The sequence below is a fragment of the Hevea brasiliensis genome, chromosome 14 (assembly GCF_030052815.1).
Source record: "Hevea brasiliensis isolate MT/VB/25A 57/8 chromosome 14, ASM3005281v1, whole genome shotgun sequence".
NCBI classification, from domain to species: domain Eukaryota; kingdom Viridiplantae; phylum Streptophyta; class Magnoliopsida; order Malpighiales; family Euphorbiaceae; genus Hevea; species Hevea brasiliensis.
Window position 1 is genome coordinate 6,705,301 of NC_079506.1, and position 13,745 is coordinate 6,719,045.

Below are 13,745 nucleotides of genomic sequence, written 5' to 3' on the forward strand. Positions count from 1 at the left end.
TTGTGCTCTTTCTTGTTGTTGTTGAGCTTTAATTTCAGCTTTTCTCCTCTTAGATTCTGCTCTTAAAGCTTTTGCTGTCTTCTCTATTTCTGGGTCAAAGAATAGATTGATTTCTTCACTTTTTGTCCTTCTCATAAAATAAAGCACCTGAAAAACAAAAATAAACAAATTCTCAAAGTAAAATGGTAAAAAGAAATAAAATAAAATGCCCAAATTAACCAAACAAACAATTGTTCAATATCAAACAAAAATCAAATCCCCGGCAACGGCGCCAAAAACTTGATGTGACTTATCCGCAAGTATACGGGTCGTCTCAAGTAATAAAGTGATTAATCAAGTATCGTTCCCACGAGGATTTGCTGTTTGATTACTAAACTATGAATGAAGCGATTATTTGGGCTAATGATTAATGAATAAATGGTAAATGTAAATGAGCAAGGTAAATTGATTAATCTAATTGAAATGGGTAAAGAGCAAACAAATAAATTCTAATTCTAGCTCGCAATTAAACTAAAATTAACAATGGGTAATTTAAGCAAAAGTCTAATTATGGTAAAAGTGATTCCAGAGTTGGGGGTTTATGCATAAATTAATTGGGATTTGTCTTGGGCATTCCAATTTTTAAAAGAAAATAGAGTTTGAAGGAAATTGATTCTATATCCCTTTGATATCTTTTTCAAGCAAATCAAAGCGTATTCTAAAATAACCAAACCTACTTTCGTATGTATTTGATTATTTTAAAACCCATTAAGTTTTGTAACCAATAATTAATTCCTCTTAAAGTCCTAGTTTATTTCTAAATCTAGGTGATTTTAAGTTCCAATCCTTGATTAACTATCAATGACTTTCACCTTTCGGTCCTTCAATCAAAGATTAACACAATACCCAATGGGTACCAACATTAGGCAAGTAAATCAAGCACACAAGGAAGGAATCAAAACTCATATTTATGTAAAATAAGGAAATACCCAATCCAAATCCACAAATTAATCTAAGACATACTTCCCAACTCTGAAATCTAAAGAAATTACTCACTCATAATGGTATTTACAAGAAATATTGATGGAAGAATATAGAAAAACATGATAAAAGGACTGAAATGGGAAAACCCAGGCGGAAGAACCAAGGTCTCTGGTTTCTGGAGCTCCAAACTCGTGCAGCAGCTCCTCTTCCTAGAGAGAATGGCGTCTTCTCTCTCTCTTTCTATTCAATTTTTCCTTCCTTTTTGTTTTTCCTCCCCTTCCTCTTGTGGCAAAAATAAGGAAATGATGAATTTATATGGTCCCTAAAAGTTGCCCTAAAAGTAAATAAAAGACAAGGAGTGGATAGGAAATGAGGTGTAAAATTATCCAAGTCAGCAGCACTATTCACGTTCTGGGCATTCTGCTTAGGGTTCGGCCTAACCCTGAGCAGCTTTTTAGCAATTTTCAGCTTCTGGTCGCACTGCCTGCTTAAGGTTAAGCAGACCTTCAGCAAATCTCGGCAGACTTAGAGTAAAATAGACTTTTCTGCTCATGCTTGACTTGTGCTGCACCTTAAGCACTGCCGCTTTACCCTAAGCATGACCTTAAGCAAAGTCTCAAGCAAATTTCGGCTAGTTTGCTCTTTCAAGGCTTAATTTCTTCAACTTTCCTCCATGCTTAAAAACTCCAAATTTTTTCAAATCACTTCCTAATGCACTCATTGATCTTCGATTTGCCACAAAATCCTATCAAAAACAACAAAATTACTAAAATCAAATATAAAGTATCTAAAGTTAACAAATAAGCTAAAATAAAGCTAAAAACATAAAATCTACTAAAATATAAGGGCAAAATGGATGCAAAACTATCCTAAAATGCCTATATGAAATGAGTGTAACAACCGACTTCGTAAGTACGATAAATTTAGCTTGTATATATATATATATATATATATCCTTTGGTTTAGATCAAAAGAAAAGGAAACTTGAATCAGTGGAGGAGGATGACCTGGATGCCAGCATGGCAAAGCTTATAGATGAGGCTGTGAAAATTAAGATTCAGCAGCTCCAACATGCAATTGCCATTAAGGTGCAGTTGGTTTGGATTTTTACGTTTGGCTAAGAACAACCTTGTCGATTTTATGTTAGCATGAAGTTATGATATAAAGGCGTATAACCCAGTTATATCATTATTTTGATTGAATGATTTCTTTTCTTTTCCTGTGACGGAATTTACTTATTGAGGCTGCTAGATACAAATGGAGTCTTGCTGAAAAACTTATGGCCTCCATTGAATTTGATGCAAAGGTATTTTTGGTTAATGGAGTAGCCTTGCAGGTCTATTATTGCTAAATGAACTTCATAATGCTTTAGTGATCTGCTCTAAGAGGTTATAAATGTATATCAGTTTACCGCAGAGGATGTGGCACTTTGCTGCTCAAGTCTGTCTGAATATTTCTTAAAATGAAAGATATTGACTAACTTTTCTAATATTACGTAATGGAAAATGTGAAATGTTGTAAGAGCATTAGAAGAAGTTAAATGCTAAAAGGTTAACTGCAAACTTGTAATAATATGTAATTGTAAATCTATAATATTGTTAAATAAATGAGGGTGTTAAAGAAGGTACAAAATCAAAGCTGTAAAAGGCAATGGTAAACTTATAATATTTGATGTAAGTGTTTGCTACAGAAAAGTAAAGGGGGAAAGAAATTCAATTTTACCATTCATCATAAATGGCAACTTGCGTTCTTTTTATATAGAAGATATTGCACACATGACAGAACTGTTGCCAAGTTTTCCCTATGATGTTTTTCTTGTTGCGTATCCTCTTACATCAGAGAACATGAAATCAATCTGAATCAGCGTGAAAAGTTTGCTCAACAAGCATCACTTCACGTTGAATACTGCGAGTTGCTTATTTTCTTCGAACAGTTTTTGTTTGTTCTATCGTAGGGAATTTTCATCTGTAAGTTCATTAGAAGTATCTTCTTTTTTAATATGTACACACACACATGCATACACCACCATGCTATATGTATGGTACCTTTAACTTTAAATTTTCCAGACACAACTATTTATTGCTAGATTTTTTTTTTTTGACAAATATATGAGAAGGTGCCAACCTATTTTGTATTTGTTACAGCTAGATAGTTATAGAAATTTCTTATTCCCGTATGCTTTTGAGGAACTCAGCCATTTACTTCTTGCTTTTTTTAAGCATTCGTTTAGTTTCACTTATGGATATGGAATGCAGTATTAATTTCAGTATTTATGTTTTACGAACATGAGAAATTTGAGTTGTTCTGTTTTAGGATTCTCCTTATTATTTGTTCATCTCTGCAAACCTATGAGGGGATAATGAAAATTTTGGAAAGATAACGAACAACATATTGCCCCAAACAATGTTTACAGTGCATATTCCTGAAACCCAGATAAGTGGAAGGGGATTTGTTTCAGTATTGCCTTAGATGATAAACTTCTGATTGCAACTAAATATTGCTCATGTGTTAATGAATTCTACCTTAACTATCATTAGGCAAGAAGGAGGTGGAGGATCGTCAAGAGCAACTTTCAGCTGCCAAGAGGCATGCAGAATCAACTGCTGTTATCACTCCAGGACTTGCAAAGGCATTTTATGAGGTTTGTTTAAGTAATGACTTGAAGTTAAGAATTCACACCTGAAATTTTGTGTTAGTTTGAGTTCATCAGAAGGATTGTTACACCCCTCCCCCTCCAGAAATGTAAAGAAGTTTTCTCCTGGTACAGCTTAAGGAAAAAGATTTGAACTTCTATGTATAGAATTAGTGTCAAATATATCCATGATTTCACAACATAGGGCCTTACTCAGAACAAGTATTTCTTATTGAAGTGATTGATCTTACATGATGGATTTTGAAGTGGCTAAGCCTAGTAATTCGTGGAAGCTCCTATGAGCTGGGAATTTGATATGGATTGTTGAGTACCACGAGTCGTTGAGGTTGAATCATGTGGGGAATAGGCCACCTAGGTAGAACTCACCCTTAAAAACCGACTTGCAAGGAGGGTGCTTAGGGACTTATTAACCTCTCATCAAGATTATCCCTTAGTGATGTGGGATCGTAACAATACCTCATGCTTGGAGAACTAACTTCCTCATTGGTCACGGCTAGCACCGTACATATTGGGCCACCTGTCCTTACATATTGGGCCACCTGTCCTTACACAATGGGTTTAGGTTGCCACTTCGTGAGCCACCAATCCACGGGCCACCACTCCGAGTGTCAGGTCTCACAAGATGAGGTTGGCTCTGATACTAATTGATATGAAATGTTGAACACCATGAGTCACTGAGGTTAAACTATGCGAGAAATAAGCCACTTAGGTAGAACCCACCCTTGAAATCCGGCTTCCAGGGGGAGGGTGCCTAGGGATTTATTAATCTCTCACCAAAATTGTTTCTTAGCGATGTGGGATTGTAATAGAATTTTCCAGCTAGTTGATTTTCTGAAATTTCGTTTTGTTTGAACTAATTGTATGGGCTAGTGAGGTTGTCTGATTCTTTTGGATGAGCCACTTGAAATTGAAGATATTATTTTGTTGGTGTTTACTATTAAATCACTAGGAAAGACTAAAGGCAATACCACACATGGAATTAGTTTTTATTTCCTTTTTCCTGCCTATTATAAATAGTTAACAATGCATTCTGGTTTCTGAATGCCATATTCTTAATTGTGCTAAAAACACTTGTAAATGAGATAACTCTTTGGCATATCTTTTCAGAAGATTTTTGATTTGTTCTGTGTTTTGTTGTGATTGGAAGATGGAAAGCCTCATTCTGCTTAAAATACTAATTGTGTACATAGAAAACTTTCAATGGAAATGTTATCTTGGTCTGGTGCTTGCACATAAATTTTTCTTATTTGATGCTTCAAACTGTTGGCTTTTATTTTTTTGGTACAAGTGGCTCCAACTGGGATGTGAACTTGAAACCTCAGCCTTGGAGACGATTCTAGTATCACTAAGCTAAAGTTCATTGGTTTCAAACCTTTTTTTTTTTTTTTCGCTAGAAAGTACTTTATAATTTGCATAATAAGGTTAAGATTGTTCTGATACACCATAAATAATGGAAGTTTTTCAAAAGAACCAACATAGTACTTGATCGTTCCTAATTTCATAAATTAGTCAGTCACAGAATCCATGTCAAAGAGCAAAACCTCCACGCATCCATCAAATCTTGGGGTTGGAAGCAGTCAGCTTTAGCAAATTTAGTGATACAAATATGATACTGAATCTTTTATACTCAAATGCAGATGCCCACAACAATTGAGGAATTGGATGCTGCTATTCAGGACAATATTTCTCAAGCCAATTCCATTCTTTTCCTTAAATGTTCTGAAAGAATATGAACACCGTCAAGAGAAAGTAATTTCTTCAATCCACATTTGTTTTACTCCTTTTAGATATTAGTTCTAGCTACTGCTGAAGTTTAATCTACATTGCATTGTGACAACGAATTGCAGATGGAATCCCTTGCCAAAAAGCTGGAAGCAGATACAGAGGAACTAAAAATGTGTTTAGCTGAAATAGATCCCCTGAAGGTAACTGAAGTTAAGTTATTTGCTTGCTTGACTAGTGATTATATAAAGTTACTATCACTTTACCAGATTTATCATTTCTGAACATACAATTGCTCTCTGATATTGATAATTTTTTTAGGAAATTAAGATTGAAAATTAATTTTCATCCGGAAGTATGATTTGAATTTTGTGCTTCAGAAGCAAATTTAAAGGCTTGTTTAGTAAGTTTTATGGTAAAAGTTGTTTCTGTAATTTTGCAGTAAGCTTTTAGGATTTGATATTTTATTAGCAGTTGGTTATTTTACTTGTATCAATAAATATTTATTGTAATGGATTGGATTAGCATATTTATGGATACATCATATTTCTAGGGTTTTGTTGGACTGAGGGAACTTGGAGATCTTATTTTGTCAAATAGCTTTATTAGGAGAGCTACAATTTATTGGTTGAAAAACTACAAGTTCCACGAAGCTTGAACCATCAGCATTCCCAAGTTCTCCTTTCCGTATTTGATATCAGCTTTCGACTAGAATAAGTGGACAAAACATGGACCTCACAGTAATAAAGGGTTCAACTTCCACTGCATCGTTGTCAAAAATTCAATATTTTCTTTATGGATTTTCTCGCGTTTATTGGTTCTCCCGTATAGATTATTGTCTTGGATTAGCCTTATTTCTCCATAAGTATTGTCCTTTTGAATTTATAATTTTATATGCAGGAAAGTTGGCTTCCAAAATTGAGAAACCTTGTTGCTTGGATAAATGAAACCTTTAGTCACAACTTCCAGGAGATGGCTGTTGCAGGAGAAGTTTCTTTGGGTAACTATTATGGTGCTTTAATAGCCACTTGTGATAGTTGAGTTATTATCAACTATTACTTACTCATTTAAAAGAAAAATTACTGTCAATAAGGTCATCTTCAGTAAAATGGTTACAGTTGTTCTATGGTAATTTGGAATTCATGATTCAAACGATGGAAACAACCCTCTTGCGGTGCAAGGGGAAGGCTGCTTGCATATGATCCTCCTTAGCAGTGCTTAATGTCTTTCTGCACTGGGATACCCTTTATTTTACTGACTAATTTAATTTATGTATGTATTTTTAGATGAGCATGACAAGGACTTTGATCAGTTTGGAATACTTACAAAAGTAAAGTTCAGGTAACAGCACTTTTAAACCTGCTTTTCATTTCAGCAAATAGCAAATCCAGTTTGATATGGCTAAATTTTAATTATTGAAGCACGAGTGCATTCATCAAGAATTATTCATTAAATTCCAGATCAAAGAATATACCTTCTTTCTGAATTCATTTTTATTGCAACTTTGTCTTAGACAAATTATTTTTTTGTTTTTGAATCATGGCTTTGTATTAGTCATTTAAACCAGCTTCTGAATATCGACTGCTTGGAATTTTGATATATTTATTTGCACAGTACCCATAGTTCCTCACTCTTCGCATTTGATTTCTTATAAGATTTGAGTTCTGTTCATGGATCTCAGATGGGCGGTGAAAGTTTCATGAGTCATTCAAAGTTGGATTCTGTGGCATTTAATTTGTTGAGTTACAATATCTGATGCTCTTGAACTATGCTTTAAACCATAAGATGTGGCTTTGATTCATGTTCTCATTGGTTTCTTGAAAATGGCCACCAGGCAAACTGGACAACTTCAAGTACTTAGTGCTCACCATCAATCTGGAGGGGTATTACATCAAATCAGATTTTTGTCTTCGTGATTGTAACTATATCATTAATGTCTTGACAATGTTTCAAAATTTCCATTTGTAGGAGCCTTCAGTTTCAACTATTCTTTATCTTGTTTCTCTTCAAGACCTTACAAACTGCCAATTTAGGGTAGTCGATGAGATTAAGCAAGGTTGGATATGATGTGCTTATGACTTAGTGCTTGAATATTCTGCAGCAAAGAAATCATTCCATTGACTCTTTTTTCTTTCTCCAGGAATGGACCCTGTAAATGAAAGAAAGATGTTTCAGCAATTAGTGAGAGCCGCCAGTCAACCTGGTACTCCACAGTAAGAACAAACAGCTGTATTACCCAATTCAAATTTTTATATATCATCTGTAGCTGTGTACATGTGTTATGACAGGAAATATGTCCTTTTTCTTTCTTCATTTGGTTCACTGCTATCTATTCAGTGAAAAGAGTATTGAGTAAGATGGCTGACACGGCAGTGGTCACAAATATTAATGGCAATGTACAATCAATACTTAATTTAGAAGTTCTTACTGCTGCTCCAGTCCTTTTTATGTATTTTACATTAGTACACACGGCAAGCAGATAGGATGTATGCATCCTGGCATTTATTCAGAGGCATGCTCTACAGTCTGCAGTTGCTGCTTATTAAAACATTGAAGGACGCATTTTACGTTTTAACATCCCAAAAGATGTGTAAACTAAATGCAGGATAAATCTTCAATACATAGTGCAGCAAGTTTGCCTCTTTGTCTGTGAACAAAAATAAGATCCCAGAGCCTATTTTCTAGATGGATATGATTTATTCCTATTGTGTAATCCCTATACAGTTCTTTTAAAATTACATGGTGCAATTGACGAACATCAATCATGTTTCTTGCGACAAAATGCAAGTTTTAATTTATTTAACTTACTTGTAGGTGCTTCCTACTCACTCCAAAGTTGCTACCGGATTTGGAATACAGTGAGGCATGTAGCATTCTGAATATAATGAATGGGCCTTGGATTAAACAGCCTGTTAAAGGTTAGCTGCTAATTTTAACGTAGAATAGCTTTCTTAATGCATGATTTTTATAAAACTTCCTAAATGGGAAAGTTATATTTTTGTTCATTTCAGTGTGGAGCAATGGTGAATGTTGGAGAGCTGTTGGAGGCAATTGCCAGTGAATGCCATGAGATCTTTTGATTGAAAAGGATTTAGGAGTCTGCCAGTGCCATGATGAGGCAAGAAGCAAGCCGTGTGTTTTCTCACATAAACTAGTTTTTGTACAAAGCTTTTATTTTTCGCCTGAACCTTAGGGTAATTCCTTTTGTCCTGTGTATAGATGATTCTTCAAGAATGTAGTAATATGATTTATGTTGAGGCACGCCTCCCTGGAAATCAAGAGTGTAATTGAATTCTCGTTAATAAAATGAATTCCTCCTTCCAAACATGTAGTTATTAGATATTCTGGTGAGTAAGCCAATTCAACGGCTTTGCAATGGCAATTCCAAAGTAATTTTCTTGTAAAGGTTGGGTAGGGTAATAGAAACCGAACCAAAAATTTCTATTTTATTTTATTTTATCTTCATACCATCTTCTTGATATTTCCTTCATAATCCAGGGCCCTTTCATCTCTTGATATTGTCTAAAACAAAGCAAATTGAATCTTTTTTGTCTTAATATTCCAGGAAAGATGAACTACCATATTCCCCAGAACAAATTTCAATTTATCTTTTCGTTTTCTTTTTTCTTCTTGTAGAATGCTTATTTCTGTACTGATGAATTCTCGAGTGAGAGAAGAACAAAGCAAAACACACCCGTGCACACAAAAAATGGATGGTTGCTTCTCCCAGCGATCAAGGAATCCAACAGCGAGTGAAAAAACATGATTTTAATCAGTTGATTAGTACAAACAAGTACAAGATATTGCCAATCAAATATGGAATTTCTTGTAATGAGGGACTAAATTTGATAATTTCATTCGCATACACGTTTCTTGGTCTTTGTAGAGGATGACCAAGGATATGCATGTCAACTTCCATCCACAACAAAGAAGAGAGGTTGCCTCTAATCATCCTGCTTTTACCTGCCATTTTTACCGATCATTGATGGGTTCTGGAGACACTTTACTACATCATTTACAGGTTTTAATTGTATTCAAATGTTCAATGGGAGCTTGTAATCAAGCATCTCCCTTATATTTAACCGAATTGACGGCCCCATTGATGAGCATATGTGCGCACTTTTCCAATACACTCCTTTTGCACCTGATGGCTTGTTTGATTCTACTGATCTCTGGGAGAACATAATAGATGAGAAATTAGTTCTTGCAGTTGCTGCATATGATCTAGGCACCAATCATGACTAGAGAAAAAAAAAAGTAATGTAAAAGCAAACGAAGGGGAGTTTTAGAGCATACTACTGCAGCAAGCAAGTTTACGAGGAGGTCTTCTTCTGAGAAGTCGACCTTTCCAAAAGGTATGTGAACAATTCCAGTTTTATCTGCCCTATATTCAACTTTTCCCTTCTTGAACTCTGCTATTGCCTGAAAACATTACAGTAAACCACGTCATTTTGGTGAATCAAATTAGAAACAAGCAAGGAGCAAATGGAATCCACTCTCTCATATTTTTTGTGTTTGGTAATCTTAGCCATTAGCAATTGCTAGCTAAATACGAAATGATAGATTGAACTCCATTATTTTTCTCTCTGATTCCATTATTCCTTTAAGGTCTTGCTGCTGCAAATGCAAGCAGTCATACGACCTTGTGTTTCTTCAAATATGTAGATGCAGGTTTTTGAATGTTGAATAACAATTCCAGTTGAGAATCAAAACAATAAATCTGATGCAAGGCACAAACAAAAAGTAAAAGCAAAAGCAAACTACACCTGAGGTATGTTAGTTGCAACAGTACCAGCTTTTGGATTTGGCATGAGTCCCCGAGGTCCTAAAATCTTACCCAAGCTGGCAACCTGATACAAGTGTAAAGACATTAATAGAGCCCACCAAACCAAGATAATCTCTAAAAAGAATTATTCCCATCCCATGAATAGGCACACAAAACCATAGTCGATCAACATATGATTTAGATTTTCTTTTAGGAGAAAATATTAAAATTAGATCTTTATTATAGTTTCATAGAAGGTTTCAAAAGCAACCGAGCATAGTATAACATAGTAGATTAAACTTTAGAAAACATAATTCAAACTACAAAACTTTCTTCATAGCAACTAATAACAAATATTTATATATTCCAGTATGAAAATAAGTGCATCCCTCATAGTAGTAAGTGATTAAATTTTCAAATTAAATGTTATCCACAAATTTCAACAAGAATAAACAATTGTATCTTACTGATCTTAAGATGTATATGTGCTTAGACTACAACTAGATATGCAAAGCAACACCTTAGGCATCATGTCTGGGGATGCAATTAATTTGTCAAAGTCCATGAATCCTCCTTTTATCTGTTCTATCAGGTCCTCCCCACCAACCAAATCTGCTCCTGCATTTTTTGCTTCATCGAACTTTTCACCTGCAAATTTTTAATTCACATTATAATCAATGCAAAGAACAAGGGATAAAAATGTGTGGTACCTTTTTGAAGGAATTTAACAGAGTTCTAACATTGCAATAGAACCTTTAACTCTATAGCCATTTGGGAAAACTGTGGATCGATAAATAAGATAAGGCAATTCAAGATTCCCAAAGAAACAAGAAACAAAAAAAGAACTCATTTCAGTAAATTTCCCGAAACTCAGTGCATTCATAACTCATTTTGGAAGAGGAAACATCATCCCCAAGAGATGATTGATTTGATTGCAACATTTAAGCCCAAAACTCTACACAATTTAACTAAACCTGGACCTTGAAATAGTTGGGCAAATATTTCACACAATGTAACAAATATGTGGTACATGATAAGCAAACATGACACTGTTCCAAAATTCTATCTCCAGTATATTGATAATTTGATATTCTCAACCTTCCTTCACAACAGAACAATGCAACTTCCAAATGCTTAAGACCTCCAGAAAAAAAAAAAAAAAATAATAATAATAATAATAAAAGAGATGAAATTCAGCTATTTCACCATCTTTCCAATAAAACCCTACACCAACAGCAATCCCCAAGTTTTTCACCAGTGAATAATAAAAACCCAAAGGATCAAACTTGCTTGAGGATAATACATTCTCCTGAAATACATTAAGATAAAACTGCCTTCAACACCTTTACTGGCTCCATTGATAGAGCATTCAGCCTAAATGAACTTGAAAAGGAAAAGTAAGGTTACTACCATATATCTGACTGTCTAAGTTCAATATTTTGGGATTCAACAATTTAAACAATCCACAGCAATTTATATAATAACTGGCTCTTTTAGTCCTAAAAATCTCTGTTCAATAACATTTTTCCACTGATAAAAGTGATAGGAACTTGACTGAAAAGCACAGATACATATTAAGTATGCCAAACAAATTGGTACAAGTCAGCAAATTGAGTAGAATAGCTACCTTGTGTAAGCACTGCCACTTTAACAGTTTGTCCAGTTCCCTTGGGCAAATTTACCTATACATATAGAAACGGAAGAAACAAAGAATTTAAACGTCACTACAAAAAATAATTAGGCTGTGAATGTAGTTTCATATAAACCTATCCAAGAATAAAACTCACAGTTGCCCTCAGCTGTTGGTCATTATATTTGGGATCAATGTTAAGACGGAAATGAGCTTCAGCAGTTTCAACGAACTTTGAGTTTGCCATTTGCTTCAGCAATGATATTGCTGCATTTATGTCATATTCTTGCTTGTTTTCCCTCAATTTTTGAATTTCCAAGAATCTCTTAGATCTTGTCTGGCATTTCCACGAAAAGGGTATGAAGCTGAGTTCTTGAAAGTGTATAAGAATCTTCAAAAATAAAGTCATTAAGTAAACCCCAATGTACTAAGTACTAACAGAATGAGGAGATGCAGATACTGCCTCAAGCACAAAGCAATAATTTGTATAGAACCGTAAAAATCTCAAATTGATAATTCAAACTAAAACCAATTAAAAACGTAAGGGTAGTCCTCCTCTATTGAAAAATTTCATGCACCAAAATTCTGAGAGATTAATTTCAAAATTAAAACCAAGGAAAATCCACTAAGCACATAAAAACCCAACAATGAAAACAATATAATCATACATTCTCAGTCTCTGTTCTGAGGCACTAATAATCAAGCACACAGACTTCTAATTTTATAACTAAAAGATACACCTATCAGAATTCACTAATCAAACCATCATCCCCAAAAAAAAAAAAAAATCAAATAAAAGAAATGAACAATGAACCAACCAAAACCCACCTTTCAATTGAAATCACCCAAAAAACCGAAACTTTACTAAAACAAGAATCGAACATCAAAATCTCACCCTGTCTCTCTTCAAGGGCAATGCAGCCTTCCCTTTCTTAGGCTTAGGTGGAGCAACTGTAGCGGTGGCCACATCACCTCCCTCTCTCCCCTCCACCTCCTCAGCCACCTCTGCCTCTGCAGCCAAAGCAGCAGCCACAACCACACTGCAAGTTCCAAACTTTGCCTCTTTTTGTGTAAACAAATTGACGAACTTGCTTGATTTTCTCTCCCCACCAGAACCCAGAACCCATGGATAGAGAGAAAAAGTTCTGGGCTTGAAGGAGAGAAGAGAAGGAGTGAGCTCTTGTGGATGTACCGTGGTGGAGGCGTACGTTAGCATTAAGGAAGAGGGTGTTGTACAGGTTGCCATTGTTGTTGGTTTCGCTTAAGCTTTTGTCTCCAGAAGCAAAGCCAATCTAATCTTTTATCCATCCATAAATTGATACGGCGATGAGAGGCGGGTAGAGCCTCTGTAGTTTCTAGAAAGTAGACCATTTCTGTGGTGTACAAACACATGTTTATTTTCTATTTATTTTATTTTTAATTCATTAAACCATTTTATTTACACACAAAAATTCTTTAAACCTATATTTTTATTGATTAAAATATATTAAATTTTATTTATATTAAATAAACATCCAACACTCTATAATCCTTTTATATAATAAATAATTTTTATTTATTAATAAAATAAAAAGTATAATCAAAATTTAAAAGAATTAAATAAAAAGAAATAATATAATTAAATAAAATTAAATTATATATACACACACGAGACAATAATTCAGTGAATTAATATTTTATTTAATTTTTTTTAATATATAGTGTTTAAATTATTATTTTATAAGAAATTAGAATTGAGATTTTATTAATAATTTAAATTTATAGTATGATGATAAATGTTTAATGCTACAATTTGATTGGACATTTTCAGAATATTAATTGGATTGAATTATGTATTTGACACATGCACCACCACAAAATCACAAGCTAATGAAAAGCTCTTAAGAAAATAATATCCAGAAAAAAGAAAAATTATGTCAAAATGAAGGAAACAGATATCTATTCAATAAGGCCTTAGTGGCTGTGATTAAGCCTTGCTGGTAAAGCCCTATGCCAAGAAAGGGACAAAGATG

At 34.3% G+C, this 13,745-nt stretch overlaps 2 protein-coding genes across 6 annotated transcripts; one reads left to right on the forward strand and one right to left on the reverse strand.

The window, feature by feature from the left end:
- Positions 1 to 1,934: 1,934 nt before the first annotated feature.
- LOC110670616 (structural maintenance of chromosomes protein 5-like) lies at positions 1,935 to 8,663 on the forward strand. 4 transcript variants are annotated; one of them, XM_058135309.1, is made up of 11 exons: positions 1,935 to 2,051; positions 3,501 to 3,604; positions 5,254 to 5,365; positions 5,464 to 5,541; positions 6,239 to 6,338; positions 6,625 to 6,679; positions 7,173 to 7,221; positions 7,307 to 7,394; positions 7,479 to 7,551; positions 8,153 to 8,256; positions 8,350 to 8,663. In XM_058135309.1, the coding sequence occupies exons 1-11, from the start codon at positions 1,983 to 1,985 to the stop codon at positions 8,397 to 8,399; spliced, it is 882 nt and encodes a 293-aa protein (XP_057991292.1). In that variant the 5' UTR covers positions 1,935 to 1,982; the 3' UTR covers positions 8,400 to 8,663. The 4 variants fall into 4 exon arrangements, with proteins under 4 accessions (XP_057991292.1, XP_057991294.1, XP_057991293.1 ...); XM_058135311.1 differs by having other exon boundaries at positions 7,479 to 7,541; XM_058135310.1 differs by lacking the exon at positions 1,935 to 2,051 and adding an exon at positions 2,066 to 2,269.
- A 428-nt stretch (positions 8,664 to 9,091) lies between these two features.
- On the reverse strand, positions 9,092 to 13,108 carry LOC110670637 (50S ribosomal protein L1, chloroplastic). 2 transcript variants are annotated; one of them, XM_058135306.1, is made up of 7 exons: positions 12,629 to 13,108; positions 11,891 to 12,124; positions 11,731 to 11,785; positions 10,624 to 10,751; positions 10,105 to 10,188; positions 9,635 to 9,760; positions 9,092 to 9,510 (listed from the first exon to the last, which is right to left on the reverse strand). In XM_058135306.1, exons 1-7 carry the CDS (start codon positions 12,977 to 12,979, stop codon positions 9,373 to 9,375), a joined length of 1,116 nt encoding a protein of 371 aa, XP_057991289.1. In that variant the 5' UTR covers positions 12,980 to 13,108; the 3' UTR covers positions 9,092 to 9,372. The 2 variants fall into 2 exon arrangements, with proteins under 2 accessions (XP_057991289.1, XP_057991290.1); XM_058135307.1 differs by having other exon boundaries at positions 11,891 to 12,070; positions 12,629 to 13,071.
- Between the last annotated feature and the right edge of the window lie 637 nt (positions 13,109 to 13,745).